General features: G+C 41.8%; 1 protein-coding gene and 1 long non-coding RNA gene across 2 annotated transcripts in view; one reads left to right on the top strand and one right to left on the bottom strand.

Annotated features, from left to right (window-relative positions):
* The window catches only part of RNF168 (ring finger protein 168), a 47474-nt gene extending 24812 nt beyond the window's left edge, over window positions 1-22662 (top strand). Inside the window, exons 7-8 of the mRNA XM_066346815.1 lie at window positions 10442-10523; window positions 17459-22662. Coding sequence (XP_066202912.1) covers window positions 10442-10523; window positions 17459-18421 — 1045 coding nt within the window. The 3' untranslated portion in view covers window positions 18422-22662. The remainder of the gene's footprint in view (window positions 1-10441; window positions 10524-17458) is intronic.
* On the bottom strand, window positions 1114-5428 carry LOC136379450 (uncharacterized). The gene is made up of 3 exons (XR_010746775.1): window positions 5142-5428; window positions 3481-3602; window positions 1114-1522 (listed from the first exon to the last, which is right to left on the bottom strand). It is a non-coding gene; the product is annotated as an uncharacterized lncRNA (long non-coding RNA).
* Window positions 22663-22775: the final 113 nt, after the last annotated feature.

Below are 22775 nucleotides of genomic sequence, written 5' to 3'. Positions count from 1 at the left end.
AATAATACGTGGTTGTTGTATCTCACAGAATGCATTTTCTGCATCTATTGATAGAATCATGATTTTTGTTTTGTTAATGTGCTGTATCACGTTGATCAATTTGCGAATGTTGAATCATCCTTGTGCTTCTGGAATAAATTCCACTTGATAGTGATGTATTATAATATATTTTGTATTTTTTTATTATATTGTTGCATATGATTTGCTACTGTTTTGTTTAGGATTGAGATATTGGTCTGTAGGGGTTATTTTGTTTGTTTTGTTTGGTGTTTTTGAATTGTTCTTACCAGGTTTTGGTATAAGGATAATGTTGGCCTCATAAAATGTGTTAGAAAGACTTTGAGAAGAATAGGTAACAGTTCTTCTTTGAGTGTTTGGTAGAATTCACTAGTGAAGCCATCTTGTTCTGGACTTTTATTTTGGGGGAGTTTTTTTTTTTTTACAGAGACAGAGAGTCAGAGAGAGGGATAGATAGGGACAGATAGACAGGAATGGAGAGATGAGAAGCATCAATAGTTTTTCGTTGCGACACCTTAGTTGTTCATTGATTGCTTTCTCATATGTGCCTTGACCTTGGGGCTACAGCAGACCAAGTAACCCCTTGCTCGAGCCAGCGACCTTGGGTCCAAGCTGGTGAGCTTTGCTCAAACCAGATGAGCCCACACTCAAGCTGGCGACCTCAGGGTCTCGAACCTGGGACTTCTGCATTCCAGTCTGATGCTCTATCCACTGTGCCACCACCTAGTCAGGTGGTTACCATTATGTTATTGAGAAAAAAGTACACTAGTCCTTTATCTTGTCAATGCCTCTACTCTCCATTCTCCCTTGCTAATTCAGACTTTTATCCCCTCCCTTTTTATGCTTTTGTTGTCAGATTATAATCTATCTTTGTTTATATTGTAAGTTTGTTGGAGCTTTCACTTGTAGTTTTGTGGGTTTTTGTTCTTTATATCAGGTAGGATAACTCCCCTTGAATGTTTTCTGGTGATAAATTCCCTCAGCTTTTGTTATTTAAGATTTTATTTATTTTAGAGAGAAGAGGGAGGGAGGAAGTAGGGAGTGGGAGGGAGCAGGAAGCATCAACTCCCCTATGTGCCTTGACCAGGCAAGCCCAGGGTTTCAAACCAGTGACCTCAGCATTCCAGGTTGACGTTTATCCACTGCGCCACCACAGGTCCCCTCTGAAGGTCCGGGACCCGGCAGGAGTCGCATCAACCATGCAGAGGCCAGAGTGTAGGAAAGAAGATTTATTGCAAACACCTGGGTGCAGGTGGGCTGAGTCTCGTAAGAGTCAGTCCGGAGCAGGGGTGCAATGGTTCATTTTATACTCTGCTGCCTCCTTCTGGCAATTTCTGTTGATGCTGGTTACCAGGCCCCTGGCCTGGGTTTGTGGTCTTCTGTTTCGGTTCTTGCCTCTATTGGTAACGGGTCTGTTTTGGTTCCTGCCTCCATTGGTAATGGGATCCTTCTGCTGTTTCACCTCCTGCCTCCATTGGTAATGGGCTCATGTGGTAACAGGTTCCTGATTGGTCAAGTAAAAGGTTAAGTATGGTTCATCATGTACTGACTGAGGAAGGGCTGGGAGGGGGCAGTTTTAAGCCCTGAGGGTAGGGTACATTTTGCCCTAACATTCTTGTCTTATTGGTTATAATAAAGAAAGAAAGAGGGAAAGAGGGTGCAGTTTCTCTTTTGCTACTTCCTGGGGGTCATAGGACATTACAGACAACCTAGAAGAAAAGAACTTTAAACCTGTTGTGACATTGGCTGGTATCCTTCTTGAGTCTGCATAAGGACAAACTGGCCTATGGTTGATTTATTAGTGCTCTTATCCTATTCATTAGGAGTCGTGTATAAATAACTGTAGGTTGCAGGGTCTGAAGAAGAGAAGCACAAAAACAGAATGTGTGACCTATTAAGAGTAGAAGCTAAGTGAGCTTGGGTAGTGCTGCTTGTAGGAATTTAGAGAGTCAATGTGCCCTGTTACACCTGGTGGCTCCGGGCTCTAGGCCAGCAGGTACAAGAGTGGGCTGAAGACAGTGGGGATAATTGAAGGTCTGTACCTGAAACTCTGCTGTTGGTACTCCTATCAGCTTCACCCACCCCCACATAGATCATAGGCAGCCTGGCATTAATCCTCAGCTGAAAATCCAGATAGCTAAGGGAACAAATGACCTGGGGAAAGCCAAGGCTTCTGGATGGAGTAGTCTTCCCAGAGGAAGGCACTCCTCTGGCACAGGGCACCCAAAGCCTGAGCACAGGTTCACCCTGGAGGAAGCGAGCCAGCCAACCAAGGCATCCTGCCCTACACACAGGGCTCAGTCAGCATCCACTGAAGTGACAGAGTTACGGGGAAGAGACCAACTTTTAATAATAGCAGAGGAAATCCACACCAGTTCCTCAATCCTTCTCTCTAAAATATAAATAGACCAAGGATTACCAGGCACATAGGGAAATCAGCAGCAAGAAAAAGAAGAGCTGAGAAAAACACAGAGGCTTACAGTATAGAGAAAGAAAGCAGTAGGTTTAGGGTTTCCCCCTGTTTAGTTAATGGTGTTAAGAGTTGTCCCCCAATGAGAGATGTTCACAGTAGTATCATAACTGCAGCAACAAATGGAATACTTTAGGGAATTTATGTAATAAATGTACAGGGGAAGGCATCTGAAGGAGTCCTCAGGGTGGCCATGAGGATGGAGGAAGTTGGTATGAAGTACGGCCTATGGAACATGAATTCATACAGAAGGACTAATGGAGCTTTACTGTTAGAAGTGTAAGGTATTTTCCACCGAGGAAGAAAGAAGGACGTAGCCACCAAGTGTGGACAAGCAAAAGGTTTATTTAGAGCGCTCCCGGGCGAGGTTCACTGGTCCACAAGACCGGGGCCAGGGAAGTCGGGGCCAGGGAAGTTGTAAATTTATAGTGTTGGTAGGGTGGTGGTGGGTGGCGAAATTTCATTGGCTGACAGACAGTTGTTCTTTTTCAGAATGCTCCTGGGCCATTTCTTTTGGTGGTCATGGGTGTGGGTCATTCCAGCCAAAGTCCCCAGACCTGGTTCTCCATGTGACTGACTTTCCCCCATTGCCAACTGACCTCACAATAAGCGGGGGGGGGGGTCCCCATATGAGGGGGTTTACAAGCTTGGAGACACTGGGAAGCATTTCTCCTGGTGAGTGTCTGGCTCCTGAAAGAGGCAGAGTGGGTGAGTGGAACTCTCTGTCCCTAAGCTGGAAAAGGACAAGGTGGCTGTACCTTGGACAAGATATCTCAGCCTGTTAACGGGGTGGGACAGAAGGGGAGAAGTTAAAAAGGCATGTGTGAAAGTGAGGGATCCCAGCGTGCGTTATAGAAGTGTGGTCGACATGGGTTGGGAAATTTGGCCATCAGCCCCCACAACAGAGACCATAGACTGTTGGAGGAGACCTTTGTACTCCGGTAAGGCAGAGTAGGTTGCCCCAGTATCTATAAGGAAAGAAATGAGCTTACCTGTCGCCATCAAGTTTGCCCAAGGTTCATAAGATGTGATGATTGTCAGGGTGTTTGTCCTCAGGCACCTTCAGTCTTCAGCGGCCAGGCCTGTCAGCTCTGGAAAGGAGGGGCCAACCAGCCTGGGAAGGAATGGGGTCTTATCTAGAGAGGTCAGATTACAGTCTGACTTCCACTGCAAAAGGGACAAGGCTTTGGGGGCTGGTCTGGATTAAGGCACTTGTTGGGCCAGTAATCTTCATTGCAACATTTAACTCTTTGAGTAGTATGAACATTCATGTACGTCCTCGTGCCTCCTGACCATTAGGAGTACAATCATAACAAATATTTTTTATTTTTAAAATGTGTAAGGTACCTGACCGGGCAGTGGCACAGTGGATAGAGCGTCGGACTGGGATGTGGATGGAGGACCCAGGTTCGAGACCCCGAGGTCGCCAACTTGAGTGCAGGCTTACCTGGTTTGAGCAAAAAAAGCTCACTAGCTTGGATCCAAGGTTGCTGGCTTGAGCAAGGGGTTACACTTGGTCTGCTAAAGCCCACGGTCAAGGCACATATGAGAAAGCAATCAATGAACAACTAAGATGTCACAATGAAAAACTGATGATTGATGCTTCTCACCTCTCTCCTGCCTATCTGTCCCTATCTGTCCCTCTCTCTGACTCTCTGTCTCTGTAAAAAGAAAAAAGGAAAAAAAAAAAATGTGTGAGGCAACATTTAAAAAAGGCTTATTTCCATAAATTGGTTATCAAACAAACATGATTTTAAGTTAATAAAACTGTAACTGCAACTAATTTCATTTTTTGAAAGAAAACTCACTCCCAGGGGTCAGCAAGCATGAAAAAAACTCACTACTCAAAGGGTTAAAGTAAGCACCTGGCGCGGTGTTAATGGGATGATGTTTGTTTTTAGGAGCACTCTTAGTGCTCCAGTATTGGGTCTGTGGGCCCTTGATGGCAGAGGCCAGCTAGCATTGGATATTCAGCTACCTTCTGTTTCTTTGCCTTCTCATCTCAGTTATGAAAGACCTTAGGCAAGGTTTAAAAGGTCTTCTTGAGACATTTGAGGGCTGTCTTCCAGCCTATGCAGCTTGTGCCCTATGTTGGGTCCTGATTGGGAGATGAAATTTATGTTAAGTACTAGAAAAATTTGGGAAGGAGAGCAGGAGTCACAGAGTGAGGGTCATGATCTGAGTGCAAAGAAGGCTGGGATGTAGGGGACCTCAGACCATTTCTCCTCTCATCTGCAAAAGTTGTCAAGGTCAGTAAGAATGTTTAAATCAAAAGTCGCATTCTCTGGCCAGTGGGACCCATTGTACAGCATATACTGCGGCCAAACTGTATTGCTTAGACCAGAGGTCTTGGGCCAACCCAAGAGTCTGTAGGATTTTTAAGGAGACAGCCCAAGGGTGTAGTTCGGGGAATAGCAGATGGAGCATTCCCCATGGTGAGGAGAGTCTAAGCCTCTTCCCTTCCTTAAACAGAGCACCTTACTCAGGAAAAGGGCATCCCCGTTCCTAAAGTAGGTGCAGAGGATAGTGCAACTCACCTGTATAGGGCTTGCTCTGACCAGCACTGGATTTCCCGAGTCACTGGGAGTGATGGGGGACCTGGTCCTGGTTAAAAGACAGAGCAGCCTGACAGGAGTAGGGAAAAGAGACTCACCCCGTGAATGAGTGACCACTGTTGTTGATGGGGTGCAGGCAGACAAGAGGGAGTGACAAGTCCCAGTATCCGGAAGTTGAAGATCTTCCTGCCTGGTCCAAAGGAGACCTGGAAGGGGTCTGGAGCCCTGCAGTAACGACCCGATCCACTACCATAGGTCTCCCAGGTTTCTGCACCAAATGAAAGGTCCGGTACCCGGCAGGAGCCACATCAACCACGCAGAGGCCAAAGTGTAGGAAAGATTTATTGCAAACACCTGGGTGCAGGTGGGATGAGTCTCATAAGAGTCAGTCCCGAGCAGGGGTGGGATGGTTCATTTTATACTCTGCTGCCTCCTTCTGGCAATTTCTGTTGATGCTGGTTACCAGGCCCCTGGCCTGGGCTTGTGGTCTTCTGTTTCAGTTCTTGCCTCCATTGGTAACGGGTCTGTTTTGGTTCCTGCCTCCTGTGGTAACAGGCTCCTGTTTGGTTAACTTAAAGTTAAGTACAGTTCATCATATACTGACTACGGAAGGGTTGGGAGAGGGCAGTTTTAAGCCCTGAGGATACATTTTGCCCTAACACCCTCTCAGCTTTTGTGTATCTGTAAAAGTTTTTATTCTTCTTGGTATTTAAACTTTGATGGATACAGTGTCCTTGTTTGGTAATTCTTCTCTTTCAGTACTTTGAATGTTTGGTCTACTCTCTTCTGGTTTGTAGAGTTTCTGCTGAAAAGTTCGATGATAATCAGATGGGCTTTCCTTTAATACGATATGTTATGTTCTTCTTTCCCTAGCTGCCTTGAGGATTCTTTCTTTGTTATTTATTTTTTTAAAATTTTATATGAACTCTTGATGATTCCTCTTTTTTTAATTTTTATTAATTTTAATTTATTGTGTTTACATGGATTCAAGTGTCCCATTGAATATAAATATCACCCTCACCCTTTACCTATTTGTCATTGATTTTTTTTTAAATTTTATTTATTTATTTTTTACAGAGACAGAGAGTGAGTCAGAGAGAGGGATAGACAGGGACAGACAGACAGGAACAGAGAGAGATGAGAAGCATCAATCATTAGTTTTTTGTTGCAACACCTTAGTTATTCATTGATTGCTTTCTCATATGTGCCTTGACTGCGGGCCTTCAGCAGATCGAGTAACCCCTTGCTGGAGCCAGCGACCTTGGGTTCAAGCTGGTGGGCTTTGCTCAAACCAGATGAGTTCGCGTTCAAGCTGGTGACCTCGGGGTCTCGAACCTGGGTCCTCAGCATCCCAGTCTGACGCTCTATCCACTGCGCCACTGCCTCGTCAGGCTAGTATAAGGAATTCTTAACAAGCCTGGGGGGGAGTATAAAATGTTGATACTGTGTAACTCTGGAGTATGGATACTAAAGAAACCTCAGAAAACAAGTATAGGAATGTTCCCAGCAGGACTATTCATAATAGTAAAGATGAGAAGCACCCATATTCCAACAGGAGAACAAAATTCTAGGTAAAGAAAGCATATTTGGGCCCTGGCCGGTTGGCTCAGCGGTAGAGCGTCGGCTTGGTTTGCGGGGGACCCAGGTTCGATTCCCGGCCAGGGCACAAAGGAGAAGCGCCCATTTGCTTCTCCACTCCCCCCTCCTTCCTCTCTGTCTCTCTCTTCCCCTCCCGCAGCCAAGGCTCCATTGGAGCAAAGATGGCCCGGGCGCTGGGGATGGCTCCTTGGCCTCTGCCCCAGGCGCTAGAGTGGCTCTGGTCACGGCAGAGCGATGCTCCGGAGGGGCAGAGCATCGCCCCCTGGTGGGCAGGCGTAGCCCCTGGTGGGCGTGCCGGGTGGATCCCGGTCGGGCGCATGCTGGAGTCTGACTGTCTCTCCCCGTTTCCAGCTTCAGAAAAATACAAAAAAAAAAAAAAAAAAAAAGAAAGCATATTTGATTCAGGAAAATATTGGGTGAAGAAAACAAGTAGTGGAAGAATACAGTAATATGATTTCATATACATATGTTTCAAAGTCATGTAGTGTTAAGTAATAAGGTGTTTAGGGATACAGGTGTGTGGTAAAACTATTTTTGAATGCAAGAGATAAATAACTCAGGATAATCATCTGTGAGGTGAGAGACAAAGAGGTAGCCCCATAGGGAGTTTTAAATCAGTGATTTCCCCCATTAAGCAAGGTGGTAATTATAAGGATTTTGTGATCATATAAATTTTAAAAACTATTTTTTAAGGTCCTGGTTGGGTAGCTCAGTTGGTTAGTACATTGTCCCATGATGCTGAGGTTGCTGGTGAGAGCACATATAAGAATCAACCTATTACAGCATAAATAAGTAGAACACTGAATTGATGTTTCTCTTTCTCTTTCTCTCTCTCTTTCTTATCCCTCTTTTCTCTCTCTAGGTCTGTCTGTAAGAATCAATGTATATATTTTTTTTAAACTTTAAGTGTAGCATATATATATTAAAGAAAACCAATCTTGAGTGTACTTTTTGGTGAATTTTTACTTTTTTTCACAGAGACAGAGAGAGAGAGAGAGATAGGTAGGGATAGTCAGGAACGGAGAGAGATGAGAAGCATCAGTCATCAGTTTTTTGTTGTGACACCTTAGTTGTTCATTGATTGCTTTCTCTTATGTGCCTTGACTGTGGGCCTTCAGCAGACTGAGTAACCCCTTGCTCAAGCCAGCGACCTTGGGTCCAAGCTGGTGAGCTTTGCTCAAATCAGATGAGCCCTCGCTCAAGCTGGTGACCTCGGGGTCTCGAACCTGGGTCCTCCGTGTCCCAGTCTGACGCTCTATCCACTGCGCCACCGCCTGGTCAGGCAAATTTTTTTATTTATTCATTTTAGAGAGGAGAGAGAGACAGAGAGGAGACAGAAGGGGGGGAGGAGCTGGAAGCATCAACTCCCATATATATGCCTTGACCAGGCAAGCCCAGGGCTTCGAACCGGCGACCTCAGCATTTCCAAGTCGATGCTTTATCCACTGCGCCACCACAGGTCAGGCCTGGTCAGGCAAATTTTTACATTTGTATAAATGATCCTTTAAATTTATGATACAGAATATTTCCAAAAGGTTGACTCATGCCCTTCCCCAGTCAATATTTCTCTTCCTGTAACCATGATACACAGGGGTGGGCAAAAGGTTTACAGTTGTGAGTGACATTCTTTTTTAAGTTAATAAAGCTATTGTAATAACCGTAACCTGCGTGCCTTTTTCATACCAACAACTGGAAACCTACTTTTGCCCACCCCTATATTGTGATTCTTACATGTAACTTGCAACTCTTCTCTGATGAAACAAGAACCACTTGTTCTCATGAGGTAGAATGATATATACCCTCTTAGAATATCTTTATAAGCCAATGGTGCTGGTTGGCTTAGCAGTAGAGCATCAGCCTGGTGTGTGGATGTCCTGGGTTCAATTCCTGGTAAGGGCACACAGGAGAAGCGATCCTCTGCTTCTCCACCCCTCCCCTTCTCATCTCTCTCTCTCTCTCTCTCTCTTTCTCTCTTTCTCTCTCTCTTTCTCCTCCTCCTCCTCCTCCTCCTCCCCTGCAGCCATGGCTCCATTGAAGCAAGTTGGCCCCAGGCGCCGAGAATGGCTCCATGGCCTCTGCCTCAGGCACTAAAAAAAATTTGTTTCAATGGGCAAGAGCCCCAGATGGGCAGAGCATTGCTCCTAGTGGGCTCTCCTGGTGGATCCTGGTTGGGGTGTATACGAGAGTCTGTCTGCCTCACTAAATTTAAAAAAAAATAGTGTGTACTATATAGAAATACACATTTTAAAGAATTGGTTATGTATAAGGAAGCAAAAAGGAATGGAAAGGGATGAAGACATATATTTCCTATATTTTTGCTTAGTTTTTTAGAATGAGCATGTATTTTATATATTATTTATTACAAGTAAAGAATATCTAGGAGAGTTCATAAATCTTCACTGATTAAATTGGATCAGTATCTGCTCACTGTTTTGATCTTTGCTTTTATGTTTCAAAATACGTGTACTAGTTATTGGTGCTTTGGGCATAATGGAAATAACGGTTGTACATATTATTTGCATTCAGACTTTTTTTTTTCTTTATTATAAAAATGAAAGCTCTCTGCTCTTTGAAAATCACCCAAAGTTACCATGACTTAAAGATATTCAACATTTTGGGAGATTTCTGCCATTTTTAAGCATAGCTGTGTACATGTTTTGATTTCTTACAATTTTAAAAATATATCTACCAGCCTGACCTGTGATGGCTCAGTGGATAAAGTGTCAAACTAGAATGCTAAAGTCACTGGTTGAAAACCCCGGGCTTGCCTGGTCAAGGCACGTACGAGAAGCAACTGCTATCAGTATTTTCAGTGGTAAACAGCCTATTAAAGATGTTTAGAAATTTAGAGGTAGGATGTTATGCTGATATGTTGATATATCTGTTTGTCTCTAAATATATAGTTGATATAAAATGTTGTATATAACAAAAATCTCTATACCAGAATGGTAGAGAATCTAATCATGGATATTTCCATGATAAAAAATATAGAATTTCTGACATTAAAACCAAAAAACTCAACATATCCTTTCTCCAGATTTAAAATGTCATTTCTAGTACTTTTGGACTATATACAGTCTTGGTTGTTTTGATGCTTAACTACCTTTTGAAATTTTTTGAGAATTAAGAAATGTTTAGTTTAGCTTTGTCCTGGCTGGTTAGCTAAGTCAGAGTGTTGTCCCAAAACGCCAAGGTTGTGGGTTTGATCCCCTGTCAGGGCACATGTGGGAAGCAGCCAGCGAGTATAACTAAGTGGAACAGCAAATGAATGATTCTCTTTTCCTCCCTTCCTTGCTTCCTTTCTCTGTCTTCCTAAAGTTAGTAAAAGTTTAGCTTTGACTTTCACTTCCTTTTATGCTGTTTTTCCCTGAAATACTCAGCTTTTTTTTCTTTTCTTTTCTTTTTTTTCTAAGAGAGAAGAATTAACTCATTGTTCTACTTAGTTGTGCACCCATTGATTGTTTTTCATACGTGTCCTGACTGGAGATCAAACCGCTGACCTTGGAATCAAATGGTGCCCTCGGGATTAAGCTGGCATCCTGGGGATTAAGCCAGCAACCTTGGCACTTCAGGAAGATGCTCTATTCACTTTGCCACTGGCTAGGGCAGTACTCATCCTTTTAAGTTTTGCTCTGGATTTAGACCAAAATACCCGAGACAAGGAGACAGGCCATGTTCTTTCTGATAACTCAACCAAGCAACCAGACAACCTTCAGTATCAATAGCTAGAGGTTTTATTATATTGCGTACATACCACTTATCTTTCAAAGCATTCAAACTTTGGTACTTTTATTTTAAGGTATTTGTCACCTAAATCTCAATTTGGGTCAGCATCAAAGTCTGAAGTTGTACAAGAAGGCAAGAAAAACTCCATGTCTAAGGTATGTGGATGCTAAAAGTGTTCTTAGTTTGACACATTTTCTAATGTATTAGTGTAATTTGCTAATACTTGTAGGTTCCTAACTTTTTTTTTAAGTCAATATAGTAAATGGACACCATTTCTTAGTCATCTAGATTGGGAGTCAGTAAGCAAACTTTTCCTCTAAAGGGCCAGATAGTAAATATTTTAGGCTTTGCAGCCGGTATGTTCCCAGTCACAACAATTCAGTTATGCTGTTTTTGTGTGAAAGCATTGATAGACAATATGTAAATGAGCTTGCCTTTGTTTTAGTAAAACTATTTACAAAAACAGCAGCCTGAATTTGGCTCATGGCCAGAGTTTGAGGATCCCTGTTCTAGATAATCAGACTCACAAAACTTGATAGGCTACCCCTGCTACCAACTTCACTTTAAAAGATTATAGAATGGGAAACAAAGCATGCTAGTAGGGCAACATGAGGTATATCATTCAGTAAGAGTCCTAATTGGAGAGCTCTTAAGTGATGGCCTGGAAATGATACCACTCAGATGACTATGGTAACCACCATGTGGTTCATGCACCATGAGAGTCAGTTATTTATTGTAACAATCCATGGTTGTAATGTCCAGGGGTCCTCATAAGAAACATACACAGTCAAAAGAATTGTAATTCACTTACAGAAGCCCCAAGCTTTGACTTCCTGCTTGATGTCTGTCCATCACTAACAGTTCTCTTAGTATAAATGCAGTTCACCAATAAGTGTCATTTTTACCATAAACTATGTGGCCTAGTAACACAGGTGGCATTCTACCTCTATAAGGTTTCCAAGTAAATTGAACTAGGAAAGGTGAGCTGACACCAAGGTTTGTTTCCTGCATAAAAGATTTGTTAACCCTTTACTCACGGGTTCCCTTTTTCATTTTATTTTATTTTTTGGATTTTTCCAAAGTTAGAAGCAGGAAGGCAATCAGACTCCTGCATGTGCCCAACCGGGATCCACCGGGCATGCCCACCAGGGGGTGATGCTCTGCCCATCTGGGGCATTGCTCCATTGCCACTGGAGCCATTCTAGTGCCTGAGGCAGAGGCCATGGAGCCATCCTCAGTGCCTAGGCCAACTTTGTTCCAATGGAGCCTTGGCTGCAGGAGGGAAAGAGAGAGATAGAGAGAAAGGAGAAGGCGAAGGGTGGAGAAGCAGATGGGCGCTTCTCCTGTGTGCCCTGGCCAGGAATCGAACTTGGAATTTCCACATGCCGGGCTGACGTTCTACCTCTGAGCCAACCAGCCAGGGCCACAGGTCCCCTTTTTATTTTCAATTCAGATAGGTGGTTTTTATGAACATTTACTATGTGCCAGTTAATGTATGTATTTTCTTTAAATTTTTATCACAGCCTACAACTCTATGATATAGATATTCTTCTTTTGCCCATTTTACAGTTGAGAAAACTGAGGCACACAGAGATTAGAGACTTGCCCAAAGTCCCTTAAGGAAAGGTAATAGAAGAAGGATTCAAGTTTAGATAGTCTGGTTGGTACTGGAACTGGGGATTAATGGCAGAGGTATTGTAGGGCAGGGATGGTTTTTTCTACTTGGTTCATATTCACAGCAAAACAAGGGAGAATTTGTCCATTTCAGGCCACGTTGGTTATAAGAAATACTAACAGGAATGATAAATGGAAAACAAAGGTAAAAGAACAAGATGACGCCAACAAGGAGTAATTTTTGGTCTGAGGCAAATTCTCATTGAAGACTTCTTATTGATTTCCCATGGTCAATGCTAATCCTAGGTCTTAACTTACCTAAAACCTGTAAGTGAGAAGAAGGATTATACTGGCTAAAGCAAGGGTTCTCAACCGAAGGTCTATGGTTAGAATCCAGAGAGTACATACAAGCTTAGATGGAATAAAAAGTATATCTTTACTTTTGTCTGACCTCTCATTTCCTTTAATTATGAACGTAGACAGAAAACTTTTGCCATTTTTTATTTTTCAATTACAGTTGACATACATAATATATTAGTTTCAGGTGTATAGCCCAGTGATTAGACGTTATATAACTTACAATGTGATCATCCTTATAATTCTCATACCCATCTGAAACCATACATAGTTATTAGAATATTATTGACTATATTCCTTATGCTATACTTTACATCACCATGACTATTCAGTAACTACCAATTTCTACCTTTTTTTTTTCTAATTTTTTGATTGGTTTGAGGGAGACGGGGGGAAAGAAGCATCAACTCATTATTCCATTTAGTTGTTCTATTTAGTTGTGCACACATTGGCTGCCTCTCATATGTTCCCTGACTGGGGAATGAACCTGCAGCCTCTGTGTACTAGGATGATGCCCTATCCACTGAACCACCTGGCCAGGGCCCACCTGTCCATGATCCCATGCTCAAGCCAGCAACCTCAGAGTTTTGAACCTGGGTCCTTAGCGTCTCATATCGACATTCTGTCCACTGAGCCACCACCTGGTCAGATGGTCCTTGCTTTTCATCTCTTTGACTATTTTTTGCCAATCCCTTCTGGCCTGCAAAGTTTTTGTTGAGAAATCAGCTGATAGTCTTATGGGGGCTCCCTGTACATTACCTAACTGCTTTTCTCTTGCTTCTGTTAAGATTCTCTTTTTGTATTTAAACTTTGCATTCTAATATGATGTGTCTTGGTGTGGGCCTCTCTGGGTTCATATTGTTTTATACTCTGTGTGTCTGTTTCCTTAAGCAGGTAGGGCAGTTTTTTGTCATTGTTTCTTCAAATAGGTTTTCAATTTCTTGCTCTCTTTTTCTGGCACCCATGTGATGTGAATGTTGGTACACCTGAAGTTGTCCCAAAGGCTCCTTACACTATCTTCACTTCTCTCTGCTGTTCTGATTGTTTTTTTGTTTGTTTTATTTCAAAGAGAGAGGAAGGGAGAGAGAGTGCAACAGGAATTCTGTAAGTGCCCTGACCAGGGATTGAACCAGCAACCTTTACATATTGGGGTGATGCTCTAACCATTGGAGCTATCCGGCCAGGGCAGATTGAATGAGTGTTTTCTTGCTTTCTTATATTCCAAATCGCTGATTTTGATTCTCAGCTTCATCTACTCCACTGTTGATTTTCTGTAAATTATTCTTCATTTTAGTTCGTGTATCTTTCATTTCTGACTGGTTCTTTTTTATAGTACTGTGTCCTAAGTTCCTTGAGCATCCTTGTAAACATTGTTTTAATTCTGTATCTGTTAGTTTGCTTGCCTCCATTTTGTTTAGTGTTTTTTCTGGAGATTTTGCCTGTTTCATTTGGGATATGTTTCTTTGTCTCTGCATTTTTTTTTCCATTTTATTTATTTTTGCAAGAGAGAGGCACAAAGAAAGAAAGACAGGAAGGGAGAGTGATGAGAGAAGCATGAACTCATAGCTACATTACTTTAGTTCATTGATTGGTTCTCATGCGTGCCTTGACCAGAGGGCTCCACCTGAGCCAGTGACCCCTTGCTCAAGCCAGCAACCTTGGGCATCAAGCCGGTGAGCCTATACTCAAGCTGGCAACCTTGAGTTTTCCAACCTGGGAGCTCAACATCCCAGGTAGACACTCTATTCACTGTGCCACCACCAGTCAGGTACTGCATTTTGACTGCTTCCCTATGTTTGTTTCTATATATTAGGTAGAGCTGCTACATCTCTCAGACTTGGTAAAGTTGCCTTTGTAGTAGGTATCTTATAGGGCCCAGTGGGACAGCCTCTCCCATCACCCGAGCTAAGCGCTCTAGGTGTGCCCTTTTGTGGGCTGTGTACACTGTCCTGTTTTAGTTGAGCCTTGATTGCTGTTGGGGTCACTGTGAGGTGTTGATTCCCAGGCTGATCAATTGCAAGGACCAGCTATTTCTACAGTAGAGAAGCTGCTATGCAGGAGCTATACCTGTGGAGCAGGACTTGCTTCAATAAGGCTTTGGTGCTCACTAAGTCCACCCCTTGAGTGTGTTGTTCATGGAGGTTTATAATCTGGTATGGTCTGAAGCTGTCCCCTGGGTGCACTGGCTTTGGGCGTCTTGGAATGTCTAAGATCAACCACTGCCTGTGCCCTGCCTGAAGCCCCCAGAAAAGAGAGAGAAAAAGCAAACCCCCATCTGCAAGAGTAATAATATGCAGATGGCTGCTACTGCTACTGGTGCTGGGCTTCGAGGTGCCCAGGAGAGACTGAGCTGTGAACCAGGGCTGGCTGCTGCTAGTGCCAGGACTGGAACCACTTAGCAGGAGGTATAGGGTATGCAGAGGCCAGACAGACTTGTTTCAGAGGTTTTAGGAAAGTCCAGAGATGAGGCAGGAGAGACCATTTGTATGGAAAAGCCCCTAGAAAGGACTTGAGTGGACCCACAAGTTGGGTGGGGTGGGGTTGAGGGAATCACCTGGGCAAGGCGAACAGTGTGAGCCAGGTTGATGGAAATTCAGACATGGTGCCCGCTTACCAGCTCTGTTTGGGAAGTAGGGGGATGGCAGAAAAGGAACAGTGGCCCCTGCCAGCACTTTTATCTGGTAAAAAGCTGATGCCAGACAATCCAGTTCCTCCTCTATGTCCCTGGTTCCTTTCAGGCTACTACCCCAGCACTGGAGCTCAGAGGGAATAAGTCCCAGTAAGTCATGGTAGGGTCCTTTAGGATGAACTGCCTGGGACTCCCACAGCTCTCCATCTTGCTCAGCCACAATCCCTGTTGGTTTTTACAGCTAGAAGTTATTGGGACTTCTCTTCATGGCACTGGAACCCTGGGCTGGGAGGCCTGTTGTGGGCCTGGGACCCCTCATTTCTCAAGGGGAACTTCTGCAGCCAAGAAAACTCCCAATTTTATTATTATTACTTTTTAAAAATTTATTTTAGAGAAGGGAAGGAGAGAGAGAATGAGGGGAGAAGCAGGAAGCATCAACTTCTATATGTGCCTTGACTGGGCAAGCCCAAAGTTTCAAAGTGATAACCTCAGCATTATTATTTTTTTATAAGGACAGATTTATTTAGAAAGTTACAGAAGTAGTAGAAGGTTCCTTGGAGCTTAGGAGAAGGAAGGCGAGAGATACTCACCTTAAGGGACAAAAGACTGACTAGAGGTATGAGTGTGCACCAGAAAAGAGAGAGAAAGCAAGCCCCTCGTGATTTTATTTAATTTTTTTTTTTTTTTTGGCAGAGACAGAGAGAAAGACAGACAGACAGGAAGGGAGAGAGATGAGAAACATCAATTCTTCGTTGTGGTTCCTTAGTTGTTCATTGATTGATTTCTCACATGTGCCTTGACCACCGGGGCTACAGCAGACCGAGTGAGCCTTGCTCAAACCAAATGAGCCCGTGCTCAAGCTGGCGACCTCAGGGTCTCGAACCTGGGTCCTTCGGCATCCCAGTTCGACGCTCTATCTACTGTGCCACCGCCTGGTCAGGCCCCTCGCGATTTTAAACCTCCACACGTGGGTGTGGGACCAGCCTGTTGCGCACGTCCTCCCCTCCTACCAGTCTATGTGACTTCTACTTTAAATCCCTCATTGTAGGACTCCATTCAACTAGATTTCGGTCAGTTCCAAATCATGACGGTTCAGTAGTTTAGTTGTAATCTTGATGTTGTTGTGGAAGGAGGCGAGTACCATGTTTACCTATGCTGCCCTCTATAATTCTCTTTACCAGTACCTGTGACCCTGTCATCAGTAGAATGGATGGATTTTTTATCATATTTTTTGCAAATCTTGAAGTATATACTAATTCCTACTTCAGTATTACAGTTTATTAGACTGGCACTGGATCTTATTTATAGATACACATAGCATCATAAGTTTTAATGTTTTAATAATAGTGTTACAATATAAATTGTTTTCTTTGTGATCTTATGTATTTATATTTAAAAATATTATTCTTAGGAGAAGTCTGTAAGCTTCACCAACATGCCAAAAGGAGAAGAGTTTATGGTACAAATAAGGTTTTAAAATCCCTGGGCTACTGGAAATTTATAAAGTGAAAAAGAGGTCAGGTCATGATGTCAGCTGTTGGCCATTTTCTTTTTTTTTTTTTGTATTTTTCTGAAGCTGGAAACGGGGAGAGACAGTCAGACAGACTCCCGCATGCACCCAACCGGGATCCACCCAGCACGCCCACCAGGGGTGATGCTCTGCCCCTCCAGGGCGTCGCTCTGCCGCGACCAGAGCCACTCTAGCGCCTGGGGCAGAGGCCAAGGAGCCATCCCCAGTGCCCGGGCCATCTTTGCTCCAATGGAGCCTTGGCTGCGGGAGGGGAAGAGAGAGACAGAGAGGAAGGGGGGGTGTGGAGAAGCAAATGGGCGCTTCTCCTATGTGCCCTGGCCAGGAATTGAACCCGGGTCCCCCGCACGCCAGGCCGACACTCTACTGCTGAGCCAACCGGCCAGGGCCAGCTGTCGGCCATTTTCATGGGAATGAAAATGAGAGACTGCTGTAATCTAAATTGGCACACGGAATAAAAATACTGTTAAAAAATCATGCCTGACCAGGCGGTGGCACAGTGGGTAGAGCATCGGACTGGGATGCAGAGGACCCAGGTTTGAGACCCCAAGGTCGCCAGCATAAACGTGGGCTCATCTGGTTTGAGCAAAGCTCACCAGCTTGGACCCAAAGTCGCTGGCTTGAGCAAGGGGTTACTCGGTCTGCTGAAGGCCTGCGGTCAAAGCACATATGAGAAAGCAATCAATGAACAACTAAGGTGTCACAACAAAAAACTAATGATTAATGCTTCTCATCTCTCTTCGTTCCTGTCTGTCTCTCCCTGTCTATCCCTCTCTCTGACTCTCTCTCTGTCTCTGTAAAAAATAATAAATAAATAAATAAATAAATAATCAATATGCCTTAGTAGTAGTGATAGTAATAACTACTTAATACTATAGTTGCAACTCTACTATGGTGTCAGGGTAAGATATATTATATATGTTATGTATACTGCTGGTTCACTCAGTCTTTGTTTTTTCCAGGACACTGACATTAGTGATATAAAGACCTCGATGTGGCAAGACACAGAAAGTGAGGAAGATATGCTAACACTTTCTCCGCAAATATGCCTTGAAATTCAAGAACATAGTACAAAGTCTTCAATACAGTCACCTATGCCTCAGTTGTGTGCCAGTGGGACAGAATGGTGCCTAGAAGAAGTCAAAATGAGACCAAGCAGTCAGGATAAAGAATTGTGTGTCATAAATCAGGAGGGACCTGAAGCCAGAGCTCCCTACTCTAGAGAAGCTGTAGCTCAGCCTTGTGACGAAGCAGAGAGTGGGTGTGCTGTGTCAGATACGACCCAGATAATTGGAAGTAACACAATTGAGACAGAAAATGAAGAGTCTCGCCTACCAATCACTCAAGAGGATAATTCCAAAAGAAAAAGCCAGGAGTCTTCATTTGAAGCAGCAGTTAGAGATCCATGCTCTTCTGCAAAAAGAAGGAAACCGTTCCCTGAATCTACCTCAGACCAAGAAGAAACAAAAGTCAGCATTATCCAAAAACTGTTCGATTTGGAAAAGCTAGTTTTTGAGAAACGTAAACAAGAAGAACAGGACAGGTTATTAGCATTACAGATTCAAAAAGAGGTAGATAAAGAACAAATGAAGCCAAACCGACGAAAAGGATCCCCAGATGAGTATCAGTTACGCAATACGCCCTCACCTTCATATAAATTGCTAAATGGACAGAGGAGGAATTCTAAAGATAGAAATGTAAAAGGACAAGCTGATATAGAGCATTCAAAATCTCGGAGAGGCCCAAAAAGTGAAAATAGGCAACCTTCTTTTATGGGCCAGTCAAAACATTCAGTTAATGTTAATGGAAGAAAGACGCCAAATTCTGCTAGGGATCGTTGTAGTGGGTCCAGAGGTGCTCGTTCCCTACAGCCCAGTAAGTCGCAGAATAGTATTTTTCAGATGTTTCGGAGGTACACGAAGTAAAGCATGGGTTGAGGGAGTGTTTTCAATTTTTTTTTTAAATTTTATTTTATTGATTTAGAGAGAAGAAAGAGAGAAAGAGAAAGGCAGGGAGGAAGAATGAGAAGCATCAACTTGCAGCTGCTTCTCATGTACCTTGACCAGGCAAACCTGGGGTCTTAAACCGGCAACCTCAGCATTCCAGGTTGACACCTTATTCACTGCGCCACCACACGTCAGGCTGAGGGAGTGTTTTATACCATGTTTGTTAACTTTTATTCTTCTCTGCAGGCAATTTGTTTTCTGTAATTGAAGGGCTGTAAGATTACAAGGAAGAAATATACAAATGTACTTCTGATAAAGTCAGTGATAAGCAAGAGTCTTGATCCTTTATTTATAACTGATGTGCTAAGTTTGACAGTACTTATAGATAATAGATATAAAAATGCCTGGGCCAAGGAATCTTCAAATGCCATTATCTCCCCCCACCCCAAAATGCATGTTTTATGGCCTTTGCTCACTTTTTTGTCCTGACCAGTAATTTAAGCAATATTATACTATACCAAGTAGTTAAGGAGACAGATTATCTTTTTAATTATTTTAAGCATTATAGCGTTTTTTGTTTGTTTGTTTTTTTAAATGGACTAGATCAGATGAAATCAGTTTTTTGTAAAATTAGGATTAATTGACAGAAAGGAAACTAGACTCTTAAAGGAACTAAGAGTTGAGATGAGACTGAGTAGAACGAACCGAGTGGGGAATCAGAAGCTGGGTCCAGGATGGAGAAGCAGGTGGAGTTAGAGCACTGACCCTCGTCCTTTCTTTGCTAAGTGACACAGAAAACATTTGGGTTTTACAGCTTGTCATATCATAGTAACGTGTCAAAATCAAAATTAGTTACTAAAGTACCTGAAACTTTGGAAATTCACATTTCTATTAATGTGCTATTCTGGGGGAAGGAGGGATTTACTGTAGAAGAGATTCGTCACAATATACTATGTTGTAGAACTTGGAACATAAATAGCCATGTGTTTATTTCTTTATGGTATCATTTCTGTTGGTAGTGACTTTTATTTGTGTTTATGGAAAGAAATACTGCTCACAAAAATTAGGGGATATTTTATAGCTTCATATTCATTTTGAAATATCCTCTAATTTTTATGAGCAGCATAGTATGATACTTGGTTTTGCCCTATATTACTTCTCAAAGTTAAATCAGGCAATGATTCCATTTTGTGAAATTTAACTTAAAGACTGTTAATCTTTGTTTCATTAATATGAACAACTTTGAGCAAACCAACAGTTTCAACAGGATTTCTGCTGATGTCTACTTGTTCTTTTTTTTTTTTAAGGTAAAAATACAATAAAGTGACCTAGAGCTAAGTTTAGTTTAAATTTGTCAAGTATTTTTGTAGATTTTTGAGATTTTTTTTTCCCTCCATATTTTGTAACTGAAATTCTATTAATCTTTGCACACTTGATGGCATCTACTTCAATATTGATTGAGCAGGTAATTAGTGGTAGAATTCTGCTGCTAATTTAAAATTGACTTGCCCTTTCTATAAAGGGGTGTGCCTTCTGAGTAATGATCGTGCTGAAATGAAGCATAGTCAAAAACTCTCATGAAACTAGTATTTTTCTAAGAGCAATTTCACTTGACATTTTAGAGAAGACATTGCTGGATCTCTTCAGATTAAAAGTTATATAATTGTCTTCCTGGAGTAGTCCATGACCAAAAAGCAGAAAAAAATAGTGTGATGTACTTGGGATTTATATACTTAACCACTTATTTGTTTGTGAAGAAAAGTCTTCCTGACTAGAATTGGTTTTAGGATAAATTTAAATTTCTCTTGTTAGTCTTTCTGATAGTCTTACTATGTATGCCTTATGCTTTTTTGTTAGAAACTAATGATCTGTATCAGTCATTAGAATATATTGCTACTTTTTTCCCTTTTGTGGAAGGGATATGAGAGCCTTTAATTTTTCAGGGAGTACTAAAACTGCAGAGTTTGAGTATCAGAAAATTAAAATATTAAAAATAAAAATGGACTATTAAGAATATTTTACCAAAACTACCATAAAGGAAAATTGGAAGACATAGCAAACTGGGCAAAAATAGATGTACTTCATTACAAAGATATAATTTCCTTTATATAAATTATCTGCCAATACATTAAGAAAAAGACTAATAACCCAAAAGAAAAATAGAAAAGTTCATGTTTGATCCCAAGGAACATAGTTCCCAAGGAAGGAAAGGAAATGTAAATGTCTTTTCAATATGTGAAAAGGTACCTGATATCACTTATACTAATGCTCATCATTTTTCTACTCTTTAAATTAGTTGAGATAAAGGTGGGGGGGGTGTTTTGGTTTTGTGTGTTGTGGTTTTTTTTAAATCTTGACAAGGGTGTAGGGAAATAGGCACTCTTATATGTTGATTGCTATGAATGGACAGGTTTAAATCCCTTTGGAGATAAAAATTCGACCTCTAGGAATTTCTAAAAACCATCTTCACATGTGTGTAGAATGACATGTACAAAATGCTTTTGTATGGCATTGTTTGTAACAACAAACTTAGAAAGATAACCATAATGTATCAATGGACACTAAGTAAATGATGGTACAGTGGAAGACTATATAGCAGTTAAACAAAAAAAAAACCCAACACCCCACTTTACAGATATGAAAAGAACTAGAAGATACAGAATTAAATTTAAAAATAGATATAAAATAGCATATATAGTATGCAACTATTTTCCAAAACATTTATTTGTTTAAAATATGCCTAAAAGGAGAAACTTCTGCCAGCAGAGAAACTAGGCGCCTTGAGTGAGGTAGGAACAGAAGAATGCCTTTTCACTGTGTTCTTTTATGCTTTTTGATTTTTCAGTCATACTGGTTTATCATTTAGTTCAAAAAAAATGTTAATATTAAAATACTGCAAGATATAGGAAGTTTATACATCTCAGCCTGTACCACTCTAAATGGTCCTTTTTTGTCTTTAAAAAAATTTTTTTTTTAAAGGAGGAAAATACGTATTTTGTCAGCAATGCTTAGTACACATCTTCAACACTATTTTCAGGTAGCCTGGGGACGAAGTGTTGTTATGACTCCCTTTCTTCACCTATGTCCTCAGCAGCTGGCTCTGATATTTCAATCCTGACTTCATCCTGAAGATTTTGTCCGGAGACTCATCTTCATCGGATGACTCATCCTGTAGCCTCTCCGCCATACTTTTTTTCCAAAGGTGGTTAGTGGTCTATAAAGATCATTAGGCCACAGAGGCCTCCGGCTCCAGACACTGCCCGCAGGTTTTCCAGTTCACGGGTCTTCACGATGACAGTCTCAACTGTTTTAAGTGACTCCTGTGTTGCTCCCAGGTCTAAATATTTTAATGCTGGCAATTTAAAAAAATATAGATCTTCCACAGTGGTTAGGGGATTACCATTAAGAATTATTTTGTGTAAAAACTGTATTCCATGCCAGGCCTCAAATGTTCCCAAGCTCAGTTTTTCTAATGAATTGCAGCTCAGATCTAAATGCTGCAGAAAAGGAAGGGATTCAAATATATTTCTCTCAATAAACTGGATTTTTATTGCACGATAAATCTAAATAGTTGAGAGATAGCAGTCCTTCAAATGAATTTTTTTTAATTCCGTTATTTCCACTGAGAATTAGTTTTTCAATATGGTTATATAAATTCCATGTATTTCCATCCAAGGATGATACGGCGTTTCCCCGCAAATCTCATGGAGGAACCAATCCTAGTGTTGTTCTCTCTCTCTCTACCGTTAAATTCTCCCAGTAACCCTGTCTTTAAAATTTAACAGTAATAATTCAGGAAGGTTTGTGAATTTGTGGAAATAGCACAGTGAACTAATTTGATTTTTTTTTTTTTTTAGCTTTAATGTATTATTTTAAAATTATTTGAAAAGCAAAATTAATGTTTCCAGGTAGCATGGCTGAGAACAAAAAGAGCCACATAAAAATGTAAAGTCTTCTTGAAAGCATCAGAGAGCTACTGAAACAATGAGTAATGTAGGGGCTAAGATTCCAGAGAGTGGGGACTTAGGAGAGATGAACTGATGTCTTGCTGGTCATGTGTGCCTGTTCTGACTGCAGGACAATGAGCTGCTTCTGTGAACAAAGAACTGGCAGAGCTCCTGGCCATTCCAAGAAGCTGGAGTGACAGTGTCAGAGACTTGAGGGTCATCAAACACAAGGACAGTTTTCATCAAAATAATTGCAGTTTTGAATCTGCTCAGGCCAGAGGCTAAAAGACTGGAGGGAAAAAACACAGAAAAGCAGAGAGTTGTCATCGGGCTTACATGTTAAGTGCTGATGAGAAAAGAATAAAGTTCAGTTATCTCCCAAGGGA

The sequence above is a fragment of the Saccopteryx leptura genome, chromosome 8 (genome assembly GCF_036850995.1).
Source record: "Saccopteryx leptura isolate mSacLep1 chromosome 8, mSacLep1_pri_phased_curated, whole genome shotgun sequence".
Classification (NCBI taxonomy): domain Eukaryota; kingdom Metazoa; phylum Chordata; class Mammalia; order Chiroptera; family Emballonuridae; genus Saccopteryx; species Saccopteryx leptura.
Note: the sequence above shows the minus strand (reverse complement) of the source record. Positions and strands in the feature narration are given on the sequence as shown.